We start from the raw sequence: 22,597 nt of genomic DNA on the forward strand, positions 1-22,597 counted from the left end.
TTGCTGATCTCATTACCAGTTTTCCTAGAGGAGCTCTTTCATTGTGCAAAATAGACATTAGGAAAGTAGAATTAAGACTGCAGAGCTGATTGTAAAGCTGGTTTAAAAGTGTTTTGCTGCTTGTCTCAGTTAAGGAAATAACTTCAAACATAAGGATTCAGGCATGTGAAATAATTGTCATTGTAACCTCTTTAAGATTCTGATTTTGATTTATGTTACAAAATGTGAAGGGGCTGCTTACACCAGTCAATCCCATTGAATACCATAGACTATGTGAATTAAAACTGGTGAAAAAATTTTAACATCGAGGCTCTCAGACAGAGAATTCAGAATTATCAATTTGGTCTTACTTTTTTTTTTTCTTTCTTTTATGGGTAATTGTAGTGTACTGTTTTTGGATGTAATGGAGAATTTATCAAAAATGTGGGTCCATTTGTGAGCAGTGCAATTATAATTATTAAAAAAGTTACCTTTGTGGTCTGCAGATTGTGTACATCTAGTCTCTGATTTTCAGAAAACCTGTTCAGCCACAAGGTGCAGTGGGAGCAGAACAAATATGATAATATGAAACGCTTGCTATATAAACTGATGCTTGCGTTAGCTAGTGCGTGACATAAGTGTATCTGAAAGCCAAACCTATCTGTAGTCAAGAAATGCTGTTCTATGTCAGAAATTGAATGTTCAAGTTAAAAATAAATCTTTGTTTTAAAATGCAAAAATATGAATTGGTTTTGAGAATACCTATTTGTCTTTCTGTTTATCTACATTCTTACAATTTTTGTCTTGGTTCAAGGTAATAGTTTTGCTGTTCCAGTGGTACCTACTGGAAGATGTCTCTGCCTATGGCAGGGGGAATGGAACTAGATGGACTTTAAGGTCTCTTCTAACCCACTCTCTTCTGTGATTCTACTTCAAGTACTTCTCTGAATTTTTTCCTCTGATAACTGTTTGTCTTAGTGGTGCACAAACTCTGTAGTTCAGTGTAGCAGAAATGGTTTTGAGCGTAATATCAAAAGCAGGTGTCCGTGTTCCTTTTGTTTAAATAATAATTTTTAAATATAGCTGAAATATGTAACAAATAATAAATAGAACTCTAATAGTTATTTCTTGCCTGTATGGATAGGATTTCTACATAAAAATTGTCTTTCTTAGCCCCAAACAGGTACATAACGCTCTGGTATTGAACACTGTGGTGTTATGGCTAAGACACTTAAATATGCAAATATCAGGCAACAAAGTTATAGTCCCCATTCTAAATTTGAATTGGTCTCTTTACGGCTATGTAGTTGTATGGTATGCTGTATTGCCAACTTCAAACATTAAATCATGCCAGTCACTGGAATATCATGAGATTGGCTGAAAATTAATAATGAGATAAACATAATAAGTTTGGAGTCCATTTTACTTCCATTCTCATTTTAAGCTGCCACACTGTTCGTATCTCATGCTTACGTTTCTTGCTTCTTTCTTCCATAGTTGGTTTGTTTTGCAAGTAAGGAGGAAAACATACCAAGATTCAGGATAAAGCCAACGGAGCTGAGTATGAGATACAGCTGACAATTTTTTGTCATCATTTCCTGCTCTCAGAAAAGGTGTGAGGTGTGTCTTCTAAGGAAACATAGTACCAAACTCAAGATATATCAAGAATCTTTCTGAAACTGCTTGTTAAGTTTTTGTGTCGTAAGGTGGCAGAGATAGGGTGGTGAGAGTTCTTCATGTGTTAGAAGGAAACAGAGCATAGTTTTGAATGGTGATCTTCTAAGTTGGTCTCTCTTTTGGTCTATTTAAATAGCTTCTCTGCAGAATCACAGACAGAGGTTTTTGACATTTGCTGCATGAGATTCTAATTCTTCAAAGAAGAACTTTTCACTGTTATGTTTGGGATGTGAAACATTGGCAGTAAGGACATGTGCTTTTCTTTTTTCTTGTGTTTGCTTAAAAAACCTTAGCGGAACATCTCACAGTTGAGCAGAAGTAAAAGTTTGTCCCCTTCATGTCCCTGTGCTTGGAACTCAGGTGTGTATTTCATCTGAAACCTTGATAAAAAATCTGCATAGCACTAGACCCTGCTGCTAGATTTTATTTGGTATGTATGCATGTACTGTGTGCATGTTCTGTGTGATTACAGATAGCATTTAACTTTTAAAAATGCTGCTCTCTATCTAAAGTATAGTAAACCTCTGTTATGTTACTCTGTCTGCTTATGGACGTGGCTTGGCTGTTTAGAGACTTTGCAAATGAGAAAAACCCCCTCTGACCCCATTCTAGCTTACCCCAGAAAGAAGTGATTGCCCTAGGACTGAGTAGCCAGTGAAGGAGTAGCACCATAGAGAGGGCAGGACGAAGCTGCTGCTGAGACGTCACCTGTGCTTCAGTTACAGGTGTAGCCCATGGTGCACATATACTACAGCAAAGGAATGCTTTGGAGAGCAAACAGGATCTTATCCCCTTGTCTTTTCTCACTTTGAATCCTTAATCAACAAGTCAGAACATGGCCAATACATGCTTCTCTGCAAATACTTAATAAAACATTGTGGTACTTAATGGTAGTGACAATAAATGGTTTTGAAATTTAACACTGACCATTTTAAAACCAGGAACAACAGCAAAAAGGCATAGCTTGGGTCTGTTGTGTCCTCAAGGCAATTGGTTTCCTCAGAACTCAGGAGTGCCCACGGGGTTGCCACAACAGGCTCGGTTGTGGATGAGGGAGGAGCAGGTGACCTGCTGAACTGGCACAGTGCTGAGATCCTTGTAGAGGGTGGTGGAATGCTTGCTTGATGGTGCACAGATCTCAGACCTGGCGAAGTTAGGGTTACAGGGTGTTACTGGCAGTTGCTCCATGGCTGAAGCTGTCATTTACCATGTTAACTTGACAGTATTATTTAAAATTATTCATAAGGCAAACTTGATTGAGCTTTTAGCAGGGGGTTAAGGAAGAGAAAGCATTTTGATTACTCCTTTTCTTTCTCAAGTCTCCTAGCTTCTTGGCAGGAGAGGTGGATCTTCATTTTTGCACATTCCTTATAATGAGATACACAACGGGAGTTCTAGATTAACCGGATATCCAAATATTTTAATCTCTCTTTCTCAGTAACTTATATGTGCTGGTAAACCAATTTCTCCTATTTATCATACAATTAAAATGTTACTTTTTAAAACCAGTGGGAAAATAGAGACATCTTTGAGCCAAGTTTTTATCTTGGGTAGCTACTTTTCTCCTTTTCTGCCCTTTTACAGGGATGAATAAGAAGTTGTCAGCCATGCTTCATATCTGAAATGATTCTTGACTTCTTTTTGATGACACAGTGCTGTTTTCCAATTACACTTTCTTATTATGTGCAAGGGAGACAAAATAACTAGTGCTGAATTTCCACCTGTCTGCGCTGAGAGATTCTGTGTTGGGTTTGAAGTGGACCAGCCACCATCTAGCCACTTGGAGCCAAGAAGCCAGTGGCAGCGTGGACTCCATGTGGGTGTTTGTGTCCAGCAGCTGAGCCTGTGTTGAGGTTTTGGTTAAGAGGGATATAAGTCTCCAGTGGATTTTTATGATGGCTGCAGGAGGCAAAAGTTCAGTACTTGTCCTTCATGGAGCACTGTGGACCTGCAGAGAAAAGTCAGTGTTGCTGTTTATTCTGTTTTGTGCTCTAGATACTTGCTGATGCTTATGCAGGGGCTTGCTTGCCTCAGATCCAGGGAAGAGGCCATTTTTAATTTAGTGCATGTAACAAATTACTGCCTGGGGTTTCTCCAACTGCGAGTTTGTGAGCTCTGCAACCCTTTGCAACAGTCTTGTGACATTTCTATATCTCACTGAAATGGTAGTGATGTGTACATGATGGGGCGTGACCTATGATTTAGTTACTTAATATCCATTATTAGATGAGGGATTCTAGAGAATCACTGAATATCAAATGAATATGTGTTTGCTGTGGAAGGAAGAGAACTCCTTCCAAACCCATGTTCACTGTGTAACAAGGACCAGCAGTACCTTAACTGCTTTGGAGTCTCCTTTGTCCTTATGCTCCAGAGGTTTCCAGGAGATATAACACCACAGATACTTGAGCTGTCCTCCTGTCTGCTATTCTGTTAATTGTATTTGGAGATTGAAGTTGGAGATAGCAAAGTCAGGTCTTTGTGATAACATTTGGAGGAAAGGAAAGCGCGTAAGACCAAAACTGGCCAAAACACTTAAACTTTTCCATTTGAGGGAGAAGGCAAAGAAAAGGGAATGTTTGGAGAAAGCTGTTTAATTGGTTTTCTTCTCACATCTTCTACTTCCCTGCAGTGCCATTCACTTTGTATGAGAACCATCCACTTTCTTAGTGCCCTCTTTGAAAGATGGCACTGTGCTGATGTGTAAGAGAGAGTCAGCTACAACACCACTAATGTTGGGTTTCTGTAATTTTGTAGAGCATGTGACTAGACACAAAGTAGATGCCTCTTCTTGAAATACATATCCAGTATTGAATAACACAAGGTTTGAAAGACTTTGGGCATAAAACACTCCCTGTATGCTTGTCTCAGTGTGTTAACAAAGGATAGATTGTGTATTCTTGTACTCAATTGACCAGTAGACTTTCTGTCCTGATTGCAGAAGGCTGTTGCAGTCTGAACATGTTGCTTATTTACAGTCTTTATCAGTACTTCCTAATTTCTGCTGGCAAGATGTATGTTTTTTTCTGTCTCATCTTAAACAATATCTAAAACAACAGCAGAATCAAGCATTGATGAGGCTTTCCTGCTTATTTGCTGTATTAAATATCCTTGGCAAATTCATCCAAATGTCAAGGCACTTTTTATGTCAGAGTTACTTTTTATGTATTTATTCTTGAAAAGCAAATTGTATATCAGTTCTTGGTTTAATTAATTCAAGAGAGATACCCTGCTTCCTTTGCATCTCCCTGCTTTAAGTTTTTTCTAGAGGTGGAAACCAAAGCTAATAATGTGTCTTGAATGTGAAGAACATAAATAGAACATTTTCCATGGGTATCTACCCATTTCCATGGGTATCTACGGGCAGTTAGTCTTCCTACACCACAAAGTTCCCTGGTTTATCCCTATAGACTAGTGACACCAAAAAACGCATCTTGTTTCAGTTGTTGGCGACATAAGAAAAAGTCTTAAAACTGTGTGCCTGTGACATCCTAGAAATTTCTGGGGCATGATTTCTTTCTGACATTTTTTTCTAAACCCACAATCTACCAAGGATGAAAATTGTTCTTGTTCTTGGGTTTGATCATGTATATAGAGATGTAAAAAGCAGCAACACCACAAGACTGTACAAGAAGAGGGCCCCCATGAGCATACATGTGGTTGCTTTTTTCTTTCTGAGGTTGTAGGTTGCTGTTTGAGGATGAGTTTTCAAGCATGTATACAAGATGCTTTTAAAACTAGTGTTAGCAGCCTTGCTATTATACACCTAAAGAGCCTTTGTCCACGGAAAGTGAGACTTTTCTTTGCAGATGCAAATGTCTAGCTTCTTTGCATATGCAGCATTTTTTTTTTTTTTTCAAATACTCTTTCAGTCAAATGGACATAGAGGCCTTATGAATGTAGCAATTATCTTTTGTCCTTTGTTTAGTTGCTGTTAGCTCTATTTTTGTGCTTGGAACTCAGGTGTGTATTTTGTCTGAAGCCTTGATTTTTAACATCTCTTTGTGTAGGTGAAAGAATCCTGGGGTAATCTTAGTTTACACATTCTGAAAGAAAAATGCAGCTGTAAGTATGCACCGCATTAAGGGTCAAGAGGGTTTTTTTCAAGCCTGTGACAGACCTGGAGGGCCTGAAAATCTGTAGATGGAGGAAATGCCTTACTGTATTAATGTAAAGCAAGGCAGAAAGCTCTCAGGTGGATGAGATGCAGCTGCCAGGATCTGGGGCTTGGAGGGAAGCTGGTGCAAGTTTCTGGACTGTGCTGTTAAGAGATTCCTATGAAAACTTGGATAAGCTACTTTGACTGCTCTCTGCAGCAAGATGGGAGCAATGGTGTGGGCACTTCTGCACCACTGGGATGCAGGACAAGGGAGGGCAGACAAGTGTTTGATGTGTGTGGTGTAAGTGACTCAGCATGGTACCAAAGAAATCTAGCGCACGTGGGGGGTACTTCATAAGGGGAACATTGAAGTTGCAGGAGTGTATCAAATCTCTCATTTCTTGAAGTCACCAAAGTTCGTGCTGTCAGGACACACCACCTTGGCTTAATAGTTTCAAAATCACTTTTCAAAGAGTGGCACCTAATGTTTATATCAAAGTAGAAGTATAGTATGGATTTTTCTTAAACAAGCTGCAGAAGGCAGGACTCTTGATTCATCTCAGTTCAGCTGTTTTTTTTGTCTACTAGCAAGACCCATGTTTCTTCTGTCCCAGGAAAATGATATACCCAGCAGAAAACACTGGTTTGTGTGAGATTCTTAATGGTCCACTAAAGCTGAAAGAGGAGAGGTGCATTCTGTGCTGTCCCCCCTGGAAAGACTCTGGTCAGCTGGATGACTTGTACTGGCTTACAGTCCCTGCCCAAAACCTATTTACATGGTTTAGCCTGTAGTGGTTTTTCATGTACATTGGTTCTAAGCAGTGACTGGGAAAGAGACTTTCCTTCTCCAGGGGAAGAATTGGGCATATTTCCACTTTTCACAGAAACCTATTAGACAAGGAAAGAGAACTAAAGAAAGAATATAAGTAACGTATAAATTGGTCCGACTAAGCTCTTTAACGACTATGGTATTACACAGAAGTCTGTCTGATCTGCACTCTTTTTTTTTTTTTTTTTTTTTTTTTTTTTTTTACGTCTGAATAAAATGCTAGCAGAGATTCTCAGGTGTCTGGGGAACATGGCTGGAGAAGCACTGAGTTGCGGGAGTTGCAGGGACAAGTTGCAGGGCTGAGTTGTGAGCTATGTGACAAAGAACTCAGTAATATTTAAGCCAAAGACTCAGCAGGGTTAGTGGGTAGCTTCAGTGCTAAAGATGGAAATTCATATGCACTTTTGGTGACTTCACCACTGTGTCATTTCTGAGTGGGGAGACTAGGGTCTGAAGACTGTAGTTTGGGATTTTTCTGGTAATGTGCTCTGGTTTTTTTAGGATGCAAAGCTACATTTACATAGCTATAAGTAAGGGTAGAAGCCCCCATGTGCTTAGGTATTCTAGAAAATCCTCTTGAGTATCTGTCTCTTGCTAACATTCTGCAGAATTACATGTCTAGTCTGTTAAGACATTTTTAAAAATCCCATTACATATCTTCTGGAGACTTCATCTGTGGCTTTCACTGCTTCAGATCCCTGTCTGGGAAGTGGAAGTAATATTGTTTCCTGAAGCATTGCCCTTACCACAGGGGATTGTTTGGAGAGCAGAGTGTTAAGAAACAGGAGGTGAGATGCTATTACGTTGGAGTCACTTAGAAGTGGCTGTGTTTATCTAATAGGGTGGTATGCTTGGGACAGAGTGCTCTTTCCCATGACAGTTTTGTCCTCCTTTTGTTTCCCATGTGAATTCTGGTATCTTCTGTTCCAGCTGCAATTAACAGGTTCCAGTAATGTACCTTTCAGAGGTAGTGTAGTCAATGCTTTGGTTTCTATTGAGGAAGTTTGCCTGAGGTAGTCCATCTTCTCAGCCTCTGTTCTCAATTTGGACAGTGGGGTAATACTGCTTTTTTACCAAGGTGGGATTTTTTGGGGAAAACCAAAACGAAATTTCTTACCTTGTAGTAGTATTCATGTGACCTGTGTGCCCAAACCTGTACAATGGATGTGTAGCTATGCATGAGTGGTTGCAGCACCATGGGATCTTTGTTCTCTAGTACAAGCAATTATATTGTAAAGTTAGGGATAATAGGGAGTTTGATACACTTTTCTGTACTGGGTGGTTCTATGTGGAACTATGCAGAATTAGTCTGAGGAATGATCTTGGTGTAGCTCTTAGATAGTTTCCCAATCTCTTTTTAACCATTTTAAGATTGTATTTTTACCTGCCCACTAGACAATGAATTCCTCTTCCTTGATTTATTTATTGCAGAGGTTGAAGGAAGGAAGGTAATGACAATGAGAGAAGTCAAAAGATTAGGCAAACCAGCTTCATATTCAGTAGTGAGGATCACAGCTTTGACTGAATCATCACTCCTCAGTATATGAATACCCTACATGAAAGAAGCTGTAAATGCAATTTGAGCATAAATGCAAGTTGAACTTTTGAAAAGAAGCACTAGTCTAAGGACTCTCTGCAATACAATATAAAAGAAAGGTTTGATATCTGGTTCTCTCTGCTGCAGCACTGCTCTGCTTTTCCACTTCGGTGAAGCAGTGGAATTTAAGTGGTAAAGCAAGTCACTTTCTGTATTGGAGCATCAGTTTGCTTCTACCTGTTGTGGTTACCCTCTCTCAGAAGGGAGTCAACTTTGGATGCAGAACAGCTACGAATTTAACAAAACTATAAAATCTTTCAATGTGCAGTCTAGGTTAGTCAGTAGAGCTGGAGAAGGTCTGATTTACAACCACACCGCAGGTTCTGCAGTGGATATTGAGAGTCATTCTGTATTGCTTTAGGCTGCAGAAAAAATGGCATCTATTTTGAATACTTTGTTTACAGGTACAGAGTTAAAATAAAGTGATGTTTGGTGCATGTGGGTATTTAAGAGTGACTGAAGTACACACAGGTGTGCTTGAACAGACTTGCTCAGGTCCTAATTACTGAGGAGTTGGCAAGTTTTGACTGTGCTGATTATTTATCCAGCTCCTTGGGTTATTTTGTAGCTAGTTTAAAGCAACTTCAGTTTTGTGTTCAGGAGCAGAAGTTATACTTGTGATGGTAAAAGTAATTGTATCACTTGTTGGTGACATAAAAAATAAATGTTTTCTCACTTCTCCTTCCCTTGCTTTCACACACACTTGGTGTGTTATAGTAGTGAAAATGGACTTATTTCAATATATAAATCAGTAATTTTAAACTTTTTTTCACTTTGTATTGAAGTATACTATTTTCCAACTTATTCTCACATCTTCACTGAAGCTCACACAAAGGAAGCACAGTCTGAGCTATCTGCTTGTCATCAAACCTATTTTTCATCCTGCTCCTCCCAGCATTTTCTGCTTCTTTTGTGAAAAACGGATAATGATTTTACACAAGCAGGTTTGCAAACCATCAGTAGGTAGTTCAGTAATTTTAAGGATTCCTTTCTTGTGTTTCTGGCAAATTTCTAATGCAAATAGAATAGCACAACTAAGTCTCTAATTGTCATGGGAAGCTGCTATTACAAAAAAGGAATAATTATCATAGTTTGTGCAAAACGGATTTTCATAAACCAGAATATATCCAACCTCTGTGTATTTTTGTGGGTAAAATGTTAGGATTTGAATGAGTATTTTTCATGTAAATGCTTGCCTGAAACATTTTGATTTAAAAAGTGGCAAGATTACAGACCTAGCAAGCTAAATATGAAATTAATAAGCCCAGAGACTGCATTTTAGTAAACCATAGAATTATTTCATGTCAAAAAGCCAGAAATCCATTAAATCCACAACAGACAGGGCACAGAAATGTGGTTTTGCTGTCTCTCATTCTGTCTGATATGACTGAAAAAAACATACGTTGTTTTGTGAGTGTGGGTTTTTCTTCACAGTTTTGACTACAGTATTTAATTTCTTCATTTGACCAGTATTGACTTAGTATGTCTGCCACTAATTTGCACTAGTTTATATTTATTTATTGTTTTGAATTCACTGTGAAGTTGGATATTGGTGATTTGATTTACCAGATATCTAATACGTGGCTCTAAAGGCTAGTTGAAACTTCAGGCTAAACCAATCATAGTAGCAACCCGAGAGGTGAAAAGATTAGGATACGATTGATACCAATGTGACTTGGTGGCAGTGTAGTGGAGGAAGTGAAACAGCGTGCCTTATCTTGCCCAGAGAACTACTGGTGTCTCTAATCAAATGAGCAGCTTGACAGAAATGCTGCTGCATGGTCTACTCCCTTAACTGTGCTTTTGTTTTCTGACTCAAAGGAGTGCTCAGAAAAAGTCTGAGAGAGATTTTGGAGATTTTGTGTGTCTAGGACTGAAGTCTTCTGTGCACTTTGAGGGGAGAAGATGGCAGTGGTAATGAAAGGGATGATCCTGCATTTGGGTCAACCCTATGGTAAACTGCGCCTGGGATAGTGTGTGTATTTTAAAAAATGTAATTGTTTCATTTGGAAGAGGGCTCTGCTTCAGTGTGGATAAATTAATTGCTTAGTTTATCACATGCCCACAAAAATTTTATCAATAGAAGGATGGTGCAAGAAGCAGTAACTGGATTAAGGGCTACTTCTATGGATTAAAGCATCTTCTCTGACTAGTACATCATAATTGGTGAGGGTGTAATCCATGTTTCTGGCCCCAACATATTTATAGTAGGGAATCATGGGTGTGAAACTGGTACAACTTTGTGAAGGAATCTTCTTCTGACTAATGTCTCTTTTAATACGGACATGTTCAAGGAGAACTGCTTTAATCACATTATTATTCTGTTTAGAGAGTTATTTACCCCTATATTTCATGTGTTTCATGCTCTTATTAGAGTTTATAGGTGTAGTATCATTACAAGCGTGTTTAACATACGGTGTGTCTTGAGTATTTTTCTGGAATTAGTGCAGTTCATAGTAGCTCTCCACAAAGGGTGATCCTACAGAAGTTACACACGGGAAAACATTTCATGAAATCTGCATTTCCAAACCAGATAGTTCTTCTTGCTCTGTTCCTCCTGTTCTGCTTTTTATGGCATTGCCTTAAACTTTGCTTTTCTACAAAAAGTTATTTTATGCTGAAATCCCTTTTAGAAGAAGAGTGTGTGAGAACTTCAATAATGCTGATGTAATTTAAAGACAAATGCCATTAGGTGTTGCTTGACTCAGATTCTGTCTGTTCTGGTAGGAGTTTTACTGGGGAAATGACATTCAAATGAATTGAACATCAGGATGTTCTTAGTGTATCCAGCTGTCTTGGATGAGGGAATTTTTGTGAACATATTAAGCATGCATGTCTTACAAATATCTTAGCATTGGCTTTGCAAATATGTCTTCTTAGGAAGGCTGAAAAGAGAATTGTAAACTACCTGATTATTTTAGAGGTATTTCCCTAGTGAAACTACCACTTGTTAGGTATTCACATTTTAAAGGCTTAAATTACCTATTCTTTCATTGTCCTTCACTTAGGAGGAAAAACAGCAAGAAATCCTAATTGCAGAAATGCTGAAATTAGAGCAGCTATTTTCAGCAGAGGTAGTTATGATGAACGATGATTATGAGCAATGACAATTCATATCAATGTTTTCTTCTCAATTGAATTTGGAACGAAGGTCTTTTTTTTTTTTATTGCTCCTCTTTAGAAAGCAGTATTCTGCTGCATCAGGAATCCCCTCCTGTTGAGCTGGTTGCTTCAGCAAGTCTTTTACTTAAAAAATGCAAATAGGAATCAGTATCATCTGAGCATGAGATGATACTGAGATGTGTCAAGTGTGGAATGTCCATCTTTACTTGTTGGCTATTCTGCTCAGCTCCCCAACTCCATGGCACTGTCCCTTGTCCCTCAGGGCAACATGTTCCAGAGAAAGGGAATTGGGATCCTCACTGGCTGTGTCACCCATGGTGTAAGCTCCTAGTGACAAGCTGCCATGACCTACAGAGTACTAGAAGTTTTTAGCTGATGCTTCTGTAGGTCTGTGGCATTGCCATCTCAAGCAAGAGGAAATTGTGAGCCAACGCCTGAAGCTGAAACTTGTATTTAAATTTGGAGTAAAAGGAAATATGTCCTACATATGCAATCATAGTATTTTAGTAAACTTTAACTTGTAGTATGTTTATTTAACAAACAAAAACTCTTTAGTTCAGAAAGGGAGATAGATGTCTTAAATGTGTTCTGCTTCTCAGATGAACACTCTATTCCAGCAACTGGGATTTGATAGAGTATGAATCATTTCTTTATCTTGAGAAAGAATTAGCAGGTATCATACTTCAGTTGGTTTAAAATGTAAGAGAGTAACATCTTATTTGAGTTTCTGTCTTTATAAGGATTCAAAATCAAAACTTGAAAATACCATTGCCACAGAATCCACTGCACTGGGATTCTGCAACTGCGCTACAACTTTCAGGGATTTTAAAATTGTGCTGTTCTGTATTGGCTTAAAAGGGGCAATATTTTTATCTGTTGTTTCAAACACTAAAATCTGTTGTGTTAATCTGAAGAAATTGCATCTGAGTATTGCTCATTTTCATGGTAATGGCTATGAGTTAAAATGTTGTTTCCTTTAAATAAAAACCTTCTTTCTTTTAATTTTTTAGCTAATTGACTGCTGTTTGTTATGTATTGAGAAATTGCTGGGTAGGAAGAAGAAATTAATAATTGAAGGCAATGCACAGCAAAGTTTCCAAGCACTCTGAGAATTCTTGTAAACAGAATTAACAAATGCACCAAATAGATGAGTGTTTATTCTTAGTATTTTCTTTTCTGGAAGCAAACAGAATCAAGTGTAGCTATCAATGAATCAGACAAACTACGGACTCCACCTTTCCTAACCTGCAGGGCTGAGGCAGGCAAAGGAAACCAAAGGTGGAAGAGAAATAACAGTCTTGTTCCTGATGCAGAACTGTTAATGGCTTCCAGATGAGTTTGGAAGAAAATAAACTTGAGTTCAGCAGTCATGTTGTATTTCTTGTTTTTATGGGTGACTTCTGATTGCTGCTTTTATCAGTTTATTGATTGGTTTTATGTAGTTCATTAAAACCTGTAAGAGCACAACACTTGCTGGAGAAACTTAATTTTCTTTCTTTGCAGACTGTTGTATCTTGCCACTAGTTGCAGTGCTTTCTGCATGTATCAGAACTGTAAGGTATAAGTTTTTTAGGTGTAACTGGAAATCTGTCACAATCTTTGCAGTTCTCAATTCTGGTAGTGTTAGCTTCTGAGTGATTAACATTCGAAGCATGCTGCTCCAGAGTAAGCTGTGTAGCCATAATATTGAGAGTGGATGCAAGATAATGGGTACCTATAGCTACTTCTGAGTCTTCTTTTATATGTATTTGCAGACGAAAGTGAATTTCTGGCGAGGGTCAGAAGTGGACATTGATGGATCCATTTTGTAGTGGGAAAATTATTGCAGTGTTTGTGGTAACGTTAATCTTTTAGAAATCAGAACCCTCTTTTGTAAGCACAATATATGTAAATTTTAAAAGCATGGTTTCTTTTAGATTAAAATGCTAGATATTTTCACCGTTTCTATGAAATCTTACCCCCTTATTTTTTCAGAGCAGTTAAGGCCGCCACCTCACGTTAAACACAGATCTACAGAGAACAGGTTTTTGCTCTCTGTCTTTTCTTGTCTTTGTTTAATTTTTCATGATAAGAGCATTAAAACTATTGATCTGCAATATTCCTTTCCGACTAGCTTTCCTGTCACTCCTGTGAAACAAAGTGTAAAAAACCTTGTGATGTAAATACATACATAGGAGACTTCTTCCCCTAACTAAATTAAAACTGTAGTCTAAAACCAATGTATGCATATAGCTGCAAGGACAGGCTCAGACTGGCTTGTGCCGTTTCCAGCAGGTGCAGAACTGTGGTCAGACTCTTTGGCAGAGAGTGTGAGGACAGAAATTGGGTAGTGAGAGATTGTGCATGTGCTATTGTCTTTCAGCAGTTACAGGAAAGATTAAAATGGGAAATTATGAACTAATTACAGCTAGGGAACAGATGCAAAATACTGAACTTTGAGCTGAAGCTGCCTAGTGTGGTGCCATAGGTCTATAAGTTTAAAACTTTTTTTCTATATTTTATTTAACTGTGAAGTCACAGTTTAAAAATTGGTAGAGAGTGGTGGAAAGTTTTCATCCTTATGTAATGAGGACATATTTCACAAAAAAGGTATTGCTGTGAAATGCTGAGGATTGCTTGTAGGTGAAGGCATAGTACCTTAAAGAGGACTTCAAAGCTCTACTGATGGAAACAGCATTTCCTGTGGCAGTGTCCTTTTACTCATTTCTGTCTGATTTTTCAGCAAGTGTTTCCTGCTGCCTTTGAGGAAGGGAAATTGAAGCCAGTCTTTGTCATTTCAAGTTCCACTTGCAGCCTTGTTTTTTGGATGCTCTGCAGGTACATATATCAGGGCAGGATGCAGCTTTATGGCTGCCTGAGCCACTGAAGAACTTTGGTAATCTCCAGGCTGTGCATTTCTGTTTCCCTACTTGCTGATGTAAGTAGATTTTAACAAAATACCATCAACTTCGTCAGGTGACAGGCTTGATGCATGTTTGTATGTCACCCTACTTGACTTGCTTTTTATTGTCTTAATCATGAATGATTCAGGATGTATCTTTTCATGCTCAGTTCAGCTCCATGTGATTCTTGAGACATTAAATAAAAGCTGTGTCTTATCAATTCACTTCAGCAGCCCACAGAGCAGTATGTACATTAGAAAATTGATTTTGAGAAGTCTGCCACTCCAGTTTATTGCTTATGCTGCTGTTTGTAGTATTTTTTTGCAAAATAGGCAAATAAATTAACATACAAACCACTAAATTAACTTGCAAAGGGAAATTTACACCACTTTGTGAGCTTAGCTGGGATGTTTGTAAAAAATTTGGTAGGAAAGTGATGTGGAGAATGGTACTTGTTGTTATTTGGAAGTCTGGTGGTGGTGGTTACTTGTATGTGCATTGCTAAAATTGTTTCTCCTAAACATCAGCAATTGGCTTGGTGGAGATCTTTTTTATTTAGTGTCCTTCTTACCACAGGAGGTAAGAAGGTCTTTTCTCTCCACTTGCTTTGACTACAAGGGTAGGCTCTTTGTGTATTGGTTTCCAAACACCATTCCTTTAGGGCTGAAGAGAAATTTCATATTCAGGGCTTGTAGTATTTCCTCCAGTTCTGTAGAACTGGAGTAAGCATTTCCAGACAAAAGTCTGTGATTAAAACAAAACACATTCTTCTTTATGAATGAAGAGTTAATTTTCTGTGAAATACTAAGATTAGCTTTTTTGCTTGCTTTATTCAGAATCATGATATGTTTCATACAGTGTAATAATGTTTTTTTGTTCTCACTAATTTGTGAAATGCTTGTTTAGGGTGTGTGCATGTGTTCTTGGTAAGCACTTAATAAACTAGATTGATCTTTTTGGCAAAGGCTGCATTGTGTAGAACAAATTAAACCTGAAATAACAGTTGTTGCAGATTATTTTTCTGAAAGCGTAATTGCATATATTCTTCTTCCTACTGGCTGCTGAAATGGGTTTCCCAATAATGTTTTATTATTCTGGTTTATTTCAACAATACATATATAGTAGTTTTGTTTCCATTCCACTGACAAACCTAGAGCCTCCAGTGGTAATTCTTTACCAGCAATTTTTTATAATTGTAATAACCATGGAACTTTGTGAAATATAGTGGAAATATTTTCCCAAAGTTTATGTGCTATAAATAAAATCCTAATTTTCTTTTTTCCACAGAATCATTTATGTTTTTTTTTTTCCCAGGAAAAAGGGAGAGCAAATAGGTATTTTTGAGCCACAAATTTATTCTGAACTCTATCCATTAGAACATTTCTGAACATTTTCATATCTGGAGTTTATGACTCTTGCTTCTTTTTTAATCTCCATCAGTGCTAAGAATTGGGACATATGCTAAAATGTTAATTAAGGCATGTGAACATATTTAACTGAGTGCTTATGTCCTGTTTTAGCTGTGTGTGGCAAGGGTAAATTGAATTAACCCACTATGTTGCCATCCTGAAAGGGATTTAGGATTCTAATGGTCCATCACATGCTCCTCTTTTCCAACAGCTGACAGCTGTGGAGCCATGTCTGTACTCCAAGGACTAGCTTTACTGAGCCCCCTTCATAGACTGGGTCACCTCAAGGGGCCTAAGGTATAGTCTCATCTACAGACTTACCTTTGAACATTTTTCAGAACGCTTTATAGGCATTTGTGAACTTAAGATGCCAGGCTTTTGGTTGTATTTAGGAAATAAGGTACCATTTCACCATCAGGTCGAAAAGATTTCACTATCTGAATCAGAAACTTAAGGTTTTGCTCTTGTGTTGAATCCCTGCAACAATGGTGAGGGGGCTGTTAATTGATATGGGTCTTCATAACTTAACTGGGATCAGATTCTGGTACAGTGATTTTATTATTATCTTTTATATGCAGAAAAAAAGAAAAAAGTTAACATTGTAGTTAATAAATGTTTAATCTTTCTTTTTTTTAAAGTGATGCCACGTAAATGTCAATGAAAAGAGATCAAAATTTTTAAAACAGTGTCTCCCAAAGGATGCAGACAATACAAGCTTGCATTACATAAGCAAAAAGGCGATTTGAGCACAAGCCTTTCCTTTCTGCCTTTCCTTCGTCTTTTCTGGTTCCATGCTGGTGTGTTTTTATGCAAAACCAAGCGTCTTTTGTGTTCAGGAAAAGGAGTAATAGAAGTGTCGGTGTTTGTTAACAGATTTGACAAACTGTGGCAGCAAAAGCTATCTTTTTTATATTTTGGCATGAACAGTCACCCTTTTATTGGGCCATTAATGCTATTTCAGAGCGTCACGCTGTAACCACAGGCAATAATTTAGCAGTTGTTTATCAGGAGCTTTCATAAAGCTTTGAATAGTATTGTAACATTCAGTAACACTAACAACAGCATTTCAGAAAGCGTGCCAGTTTACATGGGATATTCGTGAATATAGTTATTTGGGAATGCATGACCCACATAACCTATAAATGTAATTGGAATTTACAGTGCTGGCATATGCTGATGGATAGCAGATTAGAGCCCTGATTAACCATGTGATTCACAGGCTGGGAATATATTGTCCTAAGAAAGATTCATTAGATGCAATCAGAATTTCAAGTGGTCAGATGAAATTCAAGTATGCTGTTTGCTTTCCTTCCCCCTCATTCCCCCCTTGTGTTTTTCTTTTTAGGTTGCCCTTGTACTCATTTATTTATTTATTTTATTTCCAGAGCTGGAAAATACTACTTTGATGAATCTGTTCCTCACCCTAAAGCTGTCTGTCTGTTATTCATCAGAAAGCAGGTCGCAGTTCAGTGAGCAGAAGAAAAGATTTTAATAGAAGCTGTGCCAAGGGCTGTAATGCATCATTTTAGGGCCCTAATTACATTACAATGACAAATATCAATGGTGACAACAGCAATAACCTACATCCTTTAATGGCTATGCTGGAAAAGGAGTTTGGGCACTGCGCCATCAGATTAGACTTGGTTTCAAAACATAGGCCATTAGAAGTGTGTGTGTCCACAGCATTGCTGGCTGATAACTGAAGCCCAGTGGAAAGGCCTGTAAATAAATGAAGCCTCTCTAAAGCCTGGTCCTGTGGGACAAAAGAGGTAAAATTAGATGACTGTGGAAGCAGCCGTGTTTCCGAGGCAACTTTGACTTTCTGTGTGAGGAATTGGATGCCTGATTTTATGAAATCATACTTTCTCCTTTTCCTGGCAGTTAGATTGATCATGAAAAACCCATTGACCTGATGCCTAACAGAAAAAAGAAATCCTGAACTGTTGTTCAAATGTAGGGTTGTAAAAGTGTGTGGGAATAGAAATGTGAATTTGTGCTTTACCTTGTGTCAGAGTTTGTACCTTAGGCAGAGAAGAATGAGTTTCCAGGCTTCCTCCAGGGGTACTGGGAATAGATCTACTGAGATGCTAATCTATGTCATCAGTACCTACACCTTCAAGCTTCAGGGCAGCATCTCAAGAAACCCACCCAACTAGCTTCTGGCAGCTAACTCCTTTCTCTTGTATGTTTTGTGGAAGGCAATCAAGCCTATTGCTGTGGCATTATCTCCTGCAGTTAATTGTCGAAACAGTTGAAGTATTGAGACAGAGTGTACTTCATATTTACCGTGTGAAAATGTCTGGTACGAGACTTTTCTTGGTACAGAACGTGTACCTTCCTATCATTTGTGCGTGTACACAGTGTTTTCCTTTATGCCTTCAGACTGCATGTGGTCTCCAAAGGTAGGCAGTCTGTGTCTCAGTCATGCTGTGTCTCTGCAGTCTGCTGCTGCTCAGCTGGGCTGTTTCCTTGCTGCCTGATTTTGGAGGATGGTAACTGTATGCACAACCATGCAACTGGGGAAGCTTTTTGTTAGGGAAAGTGAAGACTGTTTTTATAAGGGAAAAATGTAAACACTTAGGCATAACAAGGGCTTTTTGGCTTTGTTGTGATTGGCCTAGCAGAGAAACTCTGCTGAGGAATGTTTTGACATCACTTGAAGCTGTTTTAGCAATTTTTCTTCTCCGTAGGCTGAGCTGGGTGCTGTCTCCATCAGCTCACTTCCCTGAATACAGCATGAAAGGACTCGTTCTGCACTCCAGTGGGATTGATATCAAGAGATTTATTGCCGTTGTGTAACTGTGCATATTCAGCCACCTGCTTTCAGTTACTTACAGCTTTTTAGAAAATTCTTTTTAGTTGAACATTTCCCAGGTTTGGAATCTGCCAGAGGTGAATTTTGATATAAATACTGAGCAAATATATTTCAGCCACATTTTGGTCAGAAGAGCAGTGGAAGAGAGACATACTTATTTTGGGAAGGGTGGAGAGAAGTGACAAAAAGAAAAACATTATAACTGAAATAACTTGAAATATCTATGGTTGAGTACCTTACTTGAGAAGAAATATATCAAAGTGAATTGAATAAAATTATTTTTGTTGACTAAGCTATATTCTAGCTGAACAGTGATTTACAGGTTTGATGGGGAAGCCAGTGAAGTTTTACAGCCTGTGTTACCCAGGAGGTCAAATAAGACAATTGTAACAGTCCCTTCTGGCCTTAAAATCTATGAATCTACAAGCTTTTTAAAATTAGATACTGAGCTCCTGCATGGCACTTCAAGCTGGTTTTGTTCTCAGTTCCTTAGCAGCACAGTAAAGGTATCTAGCTGATGTAGCTGTGGTAGAAAAGGGGTTTTCCAAAGGCTACCCCTGTCTAGCTGTGCAGGGCAAGGTTGTGACAGCCATTTTAAAGATGGGGAGGAGTTGTTTTGCAGCAGAAGAAAGCATGATGTGCCTTTTTTTTTTTTTTTTTAACAAAGTCACATGTGTGTGTTAAATGCAGGTCAGAGTGGCTTCAGCTTATGCCAAGACAGGGGCATTGGGGAATTTTCTGCTCATGTGGAAAAGCCTTAAAGAATAAAATGTGTAGTTTTCTCTGGCTTTAGGGCACTCAGGAGATTTCTCAAAAAAAAAATAGCAGTGTGGCTGGAACCCAAAATTCGGAAATAACTAGACTAATGGTGCTTGAACCACTAAGAACAGATACTTTATAGCTGTGCCTTATATTACAGTCTACATTTCCTTAATCAAATACTGTTATTCAAGTAATGCTGTATTGGATTGTGCAGCCTTTCTGGCAGAAGCTTAGGTGCACACAATTTGTCACTCCCTGTGCTGCTGTGTGTAACAAGTAGTTACCTTGTCAACAGTGCAGTGAATGCTGTCTGTTTAAAAGAATATTTAAGTTTTGCCTTGTGGGATATCTGGTATTATAGATGTATTTGAAATTTGTGGATAACTTAGATTTTTGCTGAACAGAACATAGTATAAAGTATCCTATAAGGTACCTATGCTGCTTAGAAAAGATGTAGTAAACAAGTACAAAAAAATCATTAAAATGCATAGATTTATTGATATGAGGCCTTGCATAAACAGTGAAGACCAATGGGGAGATAAAAGGACAGTTTAGCATAGAAATTGCTATATAAATAGCATATGGGACTCCAGGTGGATTTCAGAGAAAGGGAGAAAATGTATTCCAAAATAGCATATATTAAGTTGTGTGTATCACACAGTATGCACAAGGGGGCAGAGTTAGTTTCACATGTGCTCTTACCTCTTGCAAACCATGTCTGCTGGTTACATAGCTCTCTAACTCTAATATTTCTTGAATCCAGATTTGTTTTATATGAACTTCTTACTGCTACGTGTGAGCCTTTCTGATCTACAGATTCTTCTCTGAGTGTTTGCCATTTAAAAGACAGCGTAGCAAAAAGGCTAGAAGGTTTGCTGTTAGAAGATGGAATGCTGAATTGCATGTTAGTATATCTTCATCCCATCATTCGTGACTTTGCAAGAGGAAAAGCATTCTGTCTGATCGTAAAATGAGGAACTGATCCTGGTTAGAATTTAGTGTAAGAAAATTATGATTTGTGGTAGGAAAGTCTGTGTGGCTTTGAATATTCTGCTTCTGGAGCTGTAGTTCTTGTGTTATTTAAACAGATCTCCTCTGTCTCTATTGAGATTTTCAGATTAAATACAGAGAATTGATCTCTGATATGAAAATAAAACATCGTGTATTATTAATTTGTGGTTACAGTTGCCACATGAAAGTAACTGCTACTAACCAGGAGAATAGATAACGGCAGATGTGTGCTACAAGACTGCAGTATTCCTTTCTGAAATACAAGGCAGAATGATTATCAGTAAGATGGTGTATTGCAATGTTAATGTTCTCATGATATGCATTGTTACAAGTAAATGGCATATTTGTTCCCTTTGCTTACAATGGCATTGCTCTTATTTGAAGTGATCCTTCCTTTTGCGTCATAGGAGGGAGTTCAGTTTGATACAATGAATTTTGTTTATCTTTTTTGTTACATCTCCTGAAGATTCTGTTCTTTAAATTCCTGTGATTGTGTAATCAAAATTAACTACTCTTTGTATCAGTTTGAAATAGTGGTTTTTAAGAAAAATATTTTAGCCAGAAATTACTAGCTTCCTAAGTACACTTGGATCCGTGTGTGAACAGTTTTGTTATTTTGAGAACATCTCTTGGCCAGAGAGTGGCCAGAGTTGAAAGAAAACAAATGTCCCTTTAGGGTTCATGGGTGACAGTCGCATTTGAGAATTTATGTAATTGAACTTCTTTTTTCTTGTGACTTGCAGGCAGAAATTGTCAAGAGGCTGAATGCTATATGTGCACAAGTCATTCCCTTCCTGTCCCAAGAGGTAGGTAGTCATTTGTACTGCTTCTGATCTGAACGATTGCATCATTGTATCTGTTACAAAAGTGGGACTTTGTGTTGAGACTATTTCCTTATGGATCTCTTGGCACTTGTACATGACTTTCCATTGTGCTTTTATCACTTTATCATCATTATCTTCAAGCCTATTATAATATAATTTAGATATATTTATGAAATGGAATGCGTTGTATTGTCAAAGCAGAATTTTAGTTTAAATATTTTTCTTTAACGTACAATGTAGTTTCTCTTGCAATTATGATTTTGTGTGTCTGAAATCAAAGACAGCTTGCAAAAATGCGAGAAAGGCATAATTTGTGCTGCATCCTTGGCAATGAACATTAAAGTTCAGCAGAAACTTCTGTTTTGGTACATGAATAGTGATGTTCAACACAGCAGGCATAGAAATACAGTTTTTATATTGGCTTTTTTTCTCTCTGTATCCCTGATTACTTCCTACCTTAAATCCTTTTATGTTTTTGTGTATTTGGGGAATATAAACAGAAAATTGAAACTCACTGTGAGCTAATTTCTCTAACCATTAATTTTCTCCAAATTATGATTTGCTAGTATTATTGTGAGTGCATTGTAGATAATTTAAAAGGCACTGGGATTTAGGGGCGTAGATGGGAGCTAATGAGGAAGCTTCTGAGCAACTGGCGTGTGTGAAGTAAAATAGGAAGTGTGGTTCATGAAAGGAAACCTTTGGTGCGTAATGGCCTCCCTTGTCGACCCTCTGAAGGAAGGATTGGACACTGGGATCTGTTGGTGCAGGTTAGCATGCATCAGTTTAGCATATGGTTTCATTTCAATACAATATGTAGTTGCAAAGACAGAATTGGAAGGTGTATTTTTATGTATTGCATCTGTAAAACATCATGCCTGAGAACACGATGTGACTTCCTCCTGGCTTTTCAGTTGTTACATAAAATGCCAGTGCTTTTCAAGGGAGCTGCTCAGCTGGCTGCCAATGAGAGGCTGCGTGCTCCATGTTGCTGTTCAGCTAATGAGCTTTGTGTGTGCCACGTGTGTGTGTATCTGTGTGTGTTTGAAACAAGAATTATGCCATCAAAACTAGAACCTGACAGCGTTTGTGAGTGCCACTGTACTTTCTGCTTATTAAGATGGATTTGTGGAAACTAAAGGATGTGTCATGTTCTTGCTCCATTGCTGGAGGACCAGAATTCAAGTCCTTCACAGATCTAAAACAAGTAGCTGTTTTGTACTTTGACTGCTTCAGAGTCTCTATAGGGTGTAGTTACACGGTTTTATTTGCTGTTCAGAGATAGCATACCATATATAGACAGCAGGGAAGGATTGAGAAGGGAAGCATAAAAAAGCTTTTCATGTGTCTCGACAGTGCAACTGCCAGTGACTTTTTTGTAACGGGTTTAGGAAAATCTTGATGATTTTTTGACCTCTTCAAGTAAGAATACATATTTAAATCAGTATATATTGGCATAGACTGATGTGTCAAAAGGGAACTGAGCTTCAGGTTTGAGTATACTAATAGTCTTGGTTTCTCTCTAATTTGTGTCTTTAAAAAGTTAATGTCTTAATGGAAGTCTCTTTATTTCATCATCCAGATTAATAG

The 22,597-nt window shown here is 38.1% G+C and overlaps 1 protein-coding gene across 4 annotated transcripts in view; it reads left to right on the forward strand.

Annotated features, from left to right (window-relative positions):
• The window catches only part of LOC121355756 (transducin-like enhancer protein 4), a 98,239-nt gene that overhangs the window by 10,677 nt on the left and 64,965 nt on the right, over window positions 1–22,597 (forward strand). For all 4 annotated transcript variants that reach the window (XM_041471437.1, XM_041471435.1, XM_041471436.1 and 1 more), the window contains exon 5: window positions 20,927–20,989. In XM_041471437.1, the coding sequence (XP_041327371.1) occupies window positions 20,927–20,989 (63 nt within the window). The remainder of the gene's footprint in view (window positions 1–20,926; window positions 20,990–22,597) is intronic.

The sequence above is a fragment of the Pyrgilauda ruficollis genome, unplaced genomic scaffold (assembly GCF_017590135.1).
Source record: "Pyrgilauda ruficollis isolate IOZ18807 unplaced genomic scaffold, ASM1759013v1 scaffold269, whole genome shotgun sequence".
Lineage (NCBI taxonomy): Eukaryota > Metazoa > Chordata > Aves > Passeriformes > Passeridae > Pyrgilauda > Pyrgilauda ruficollis.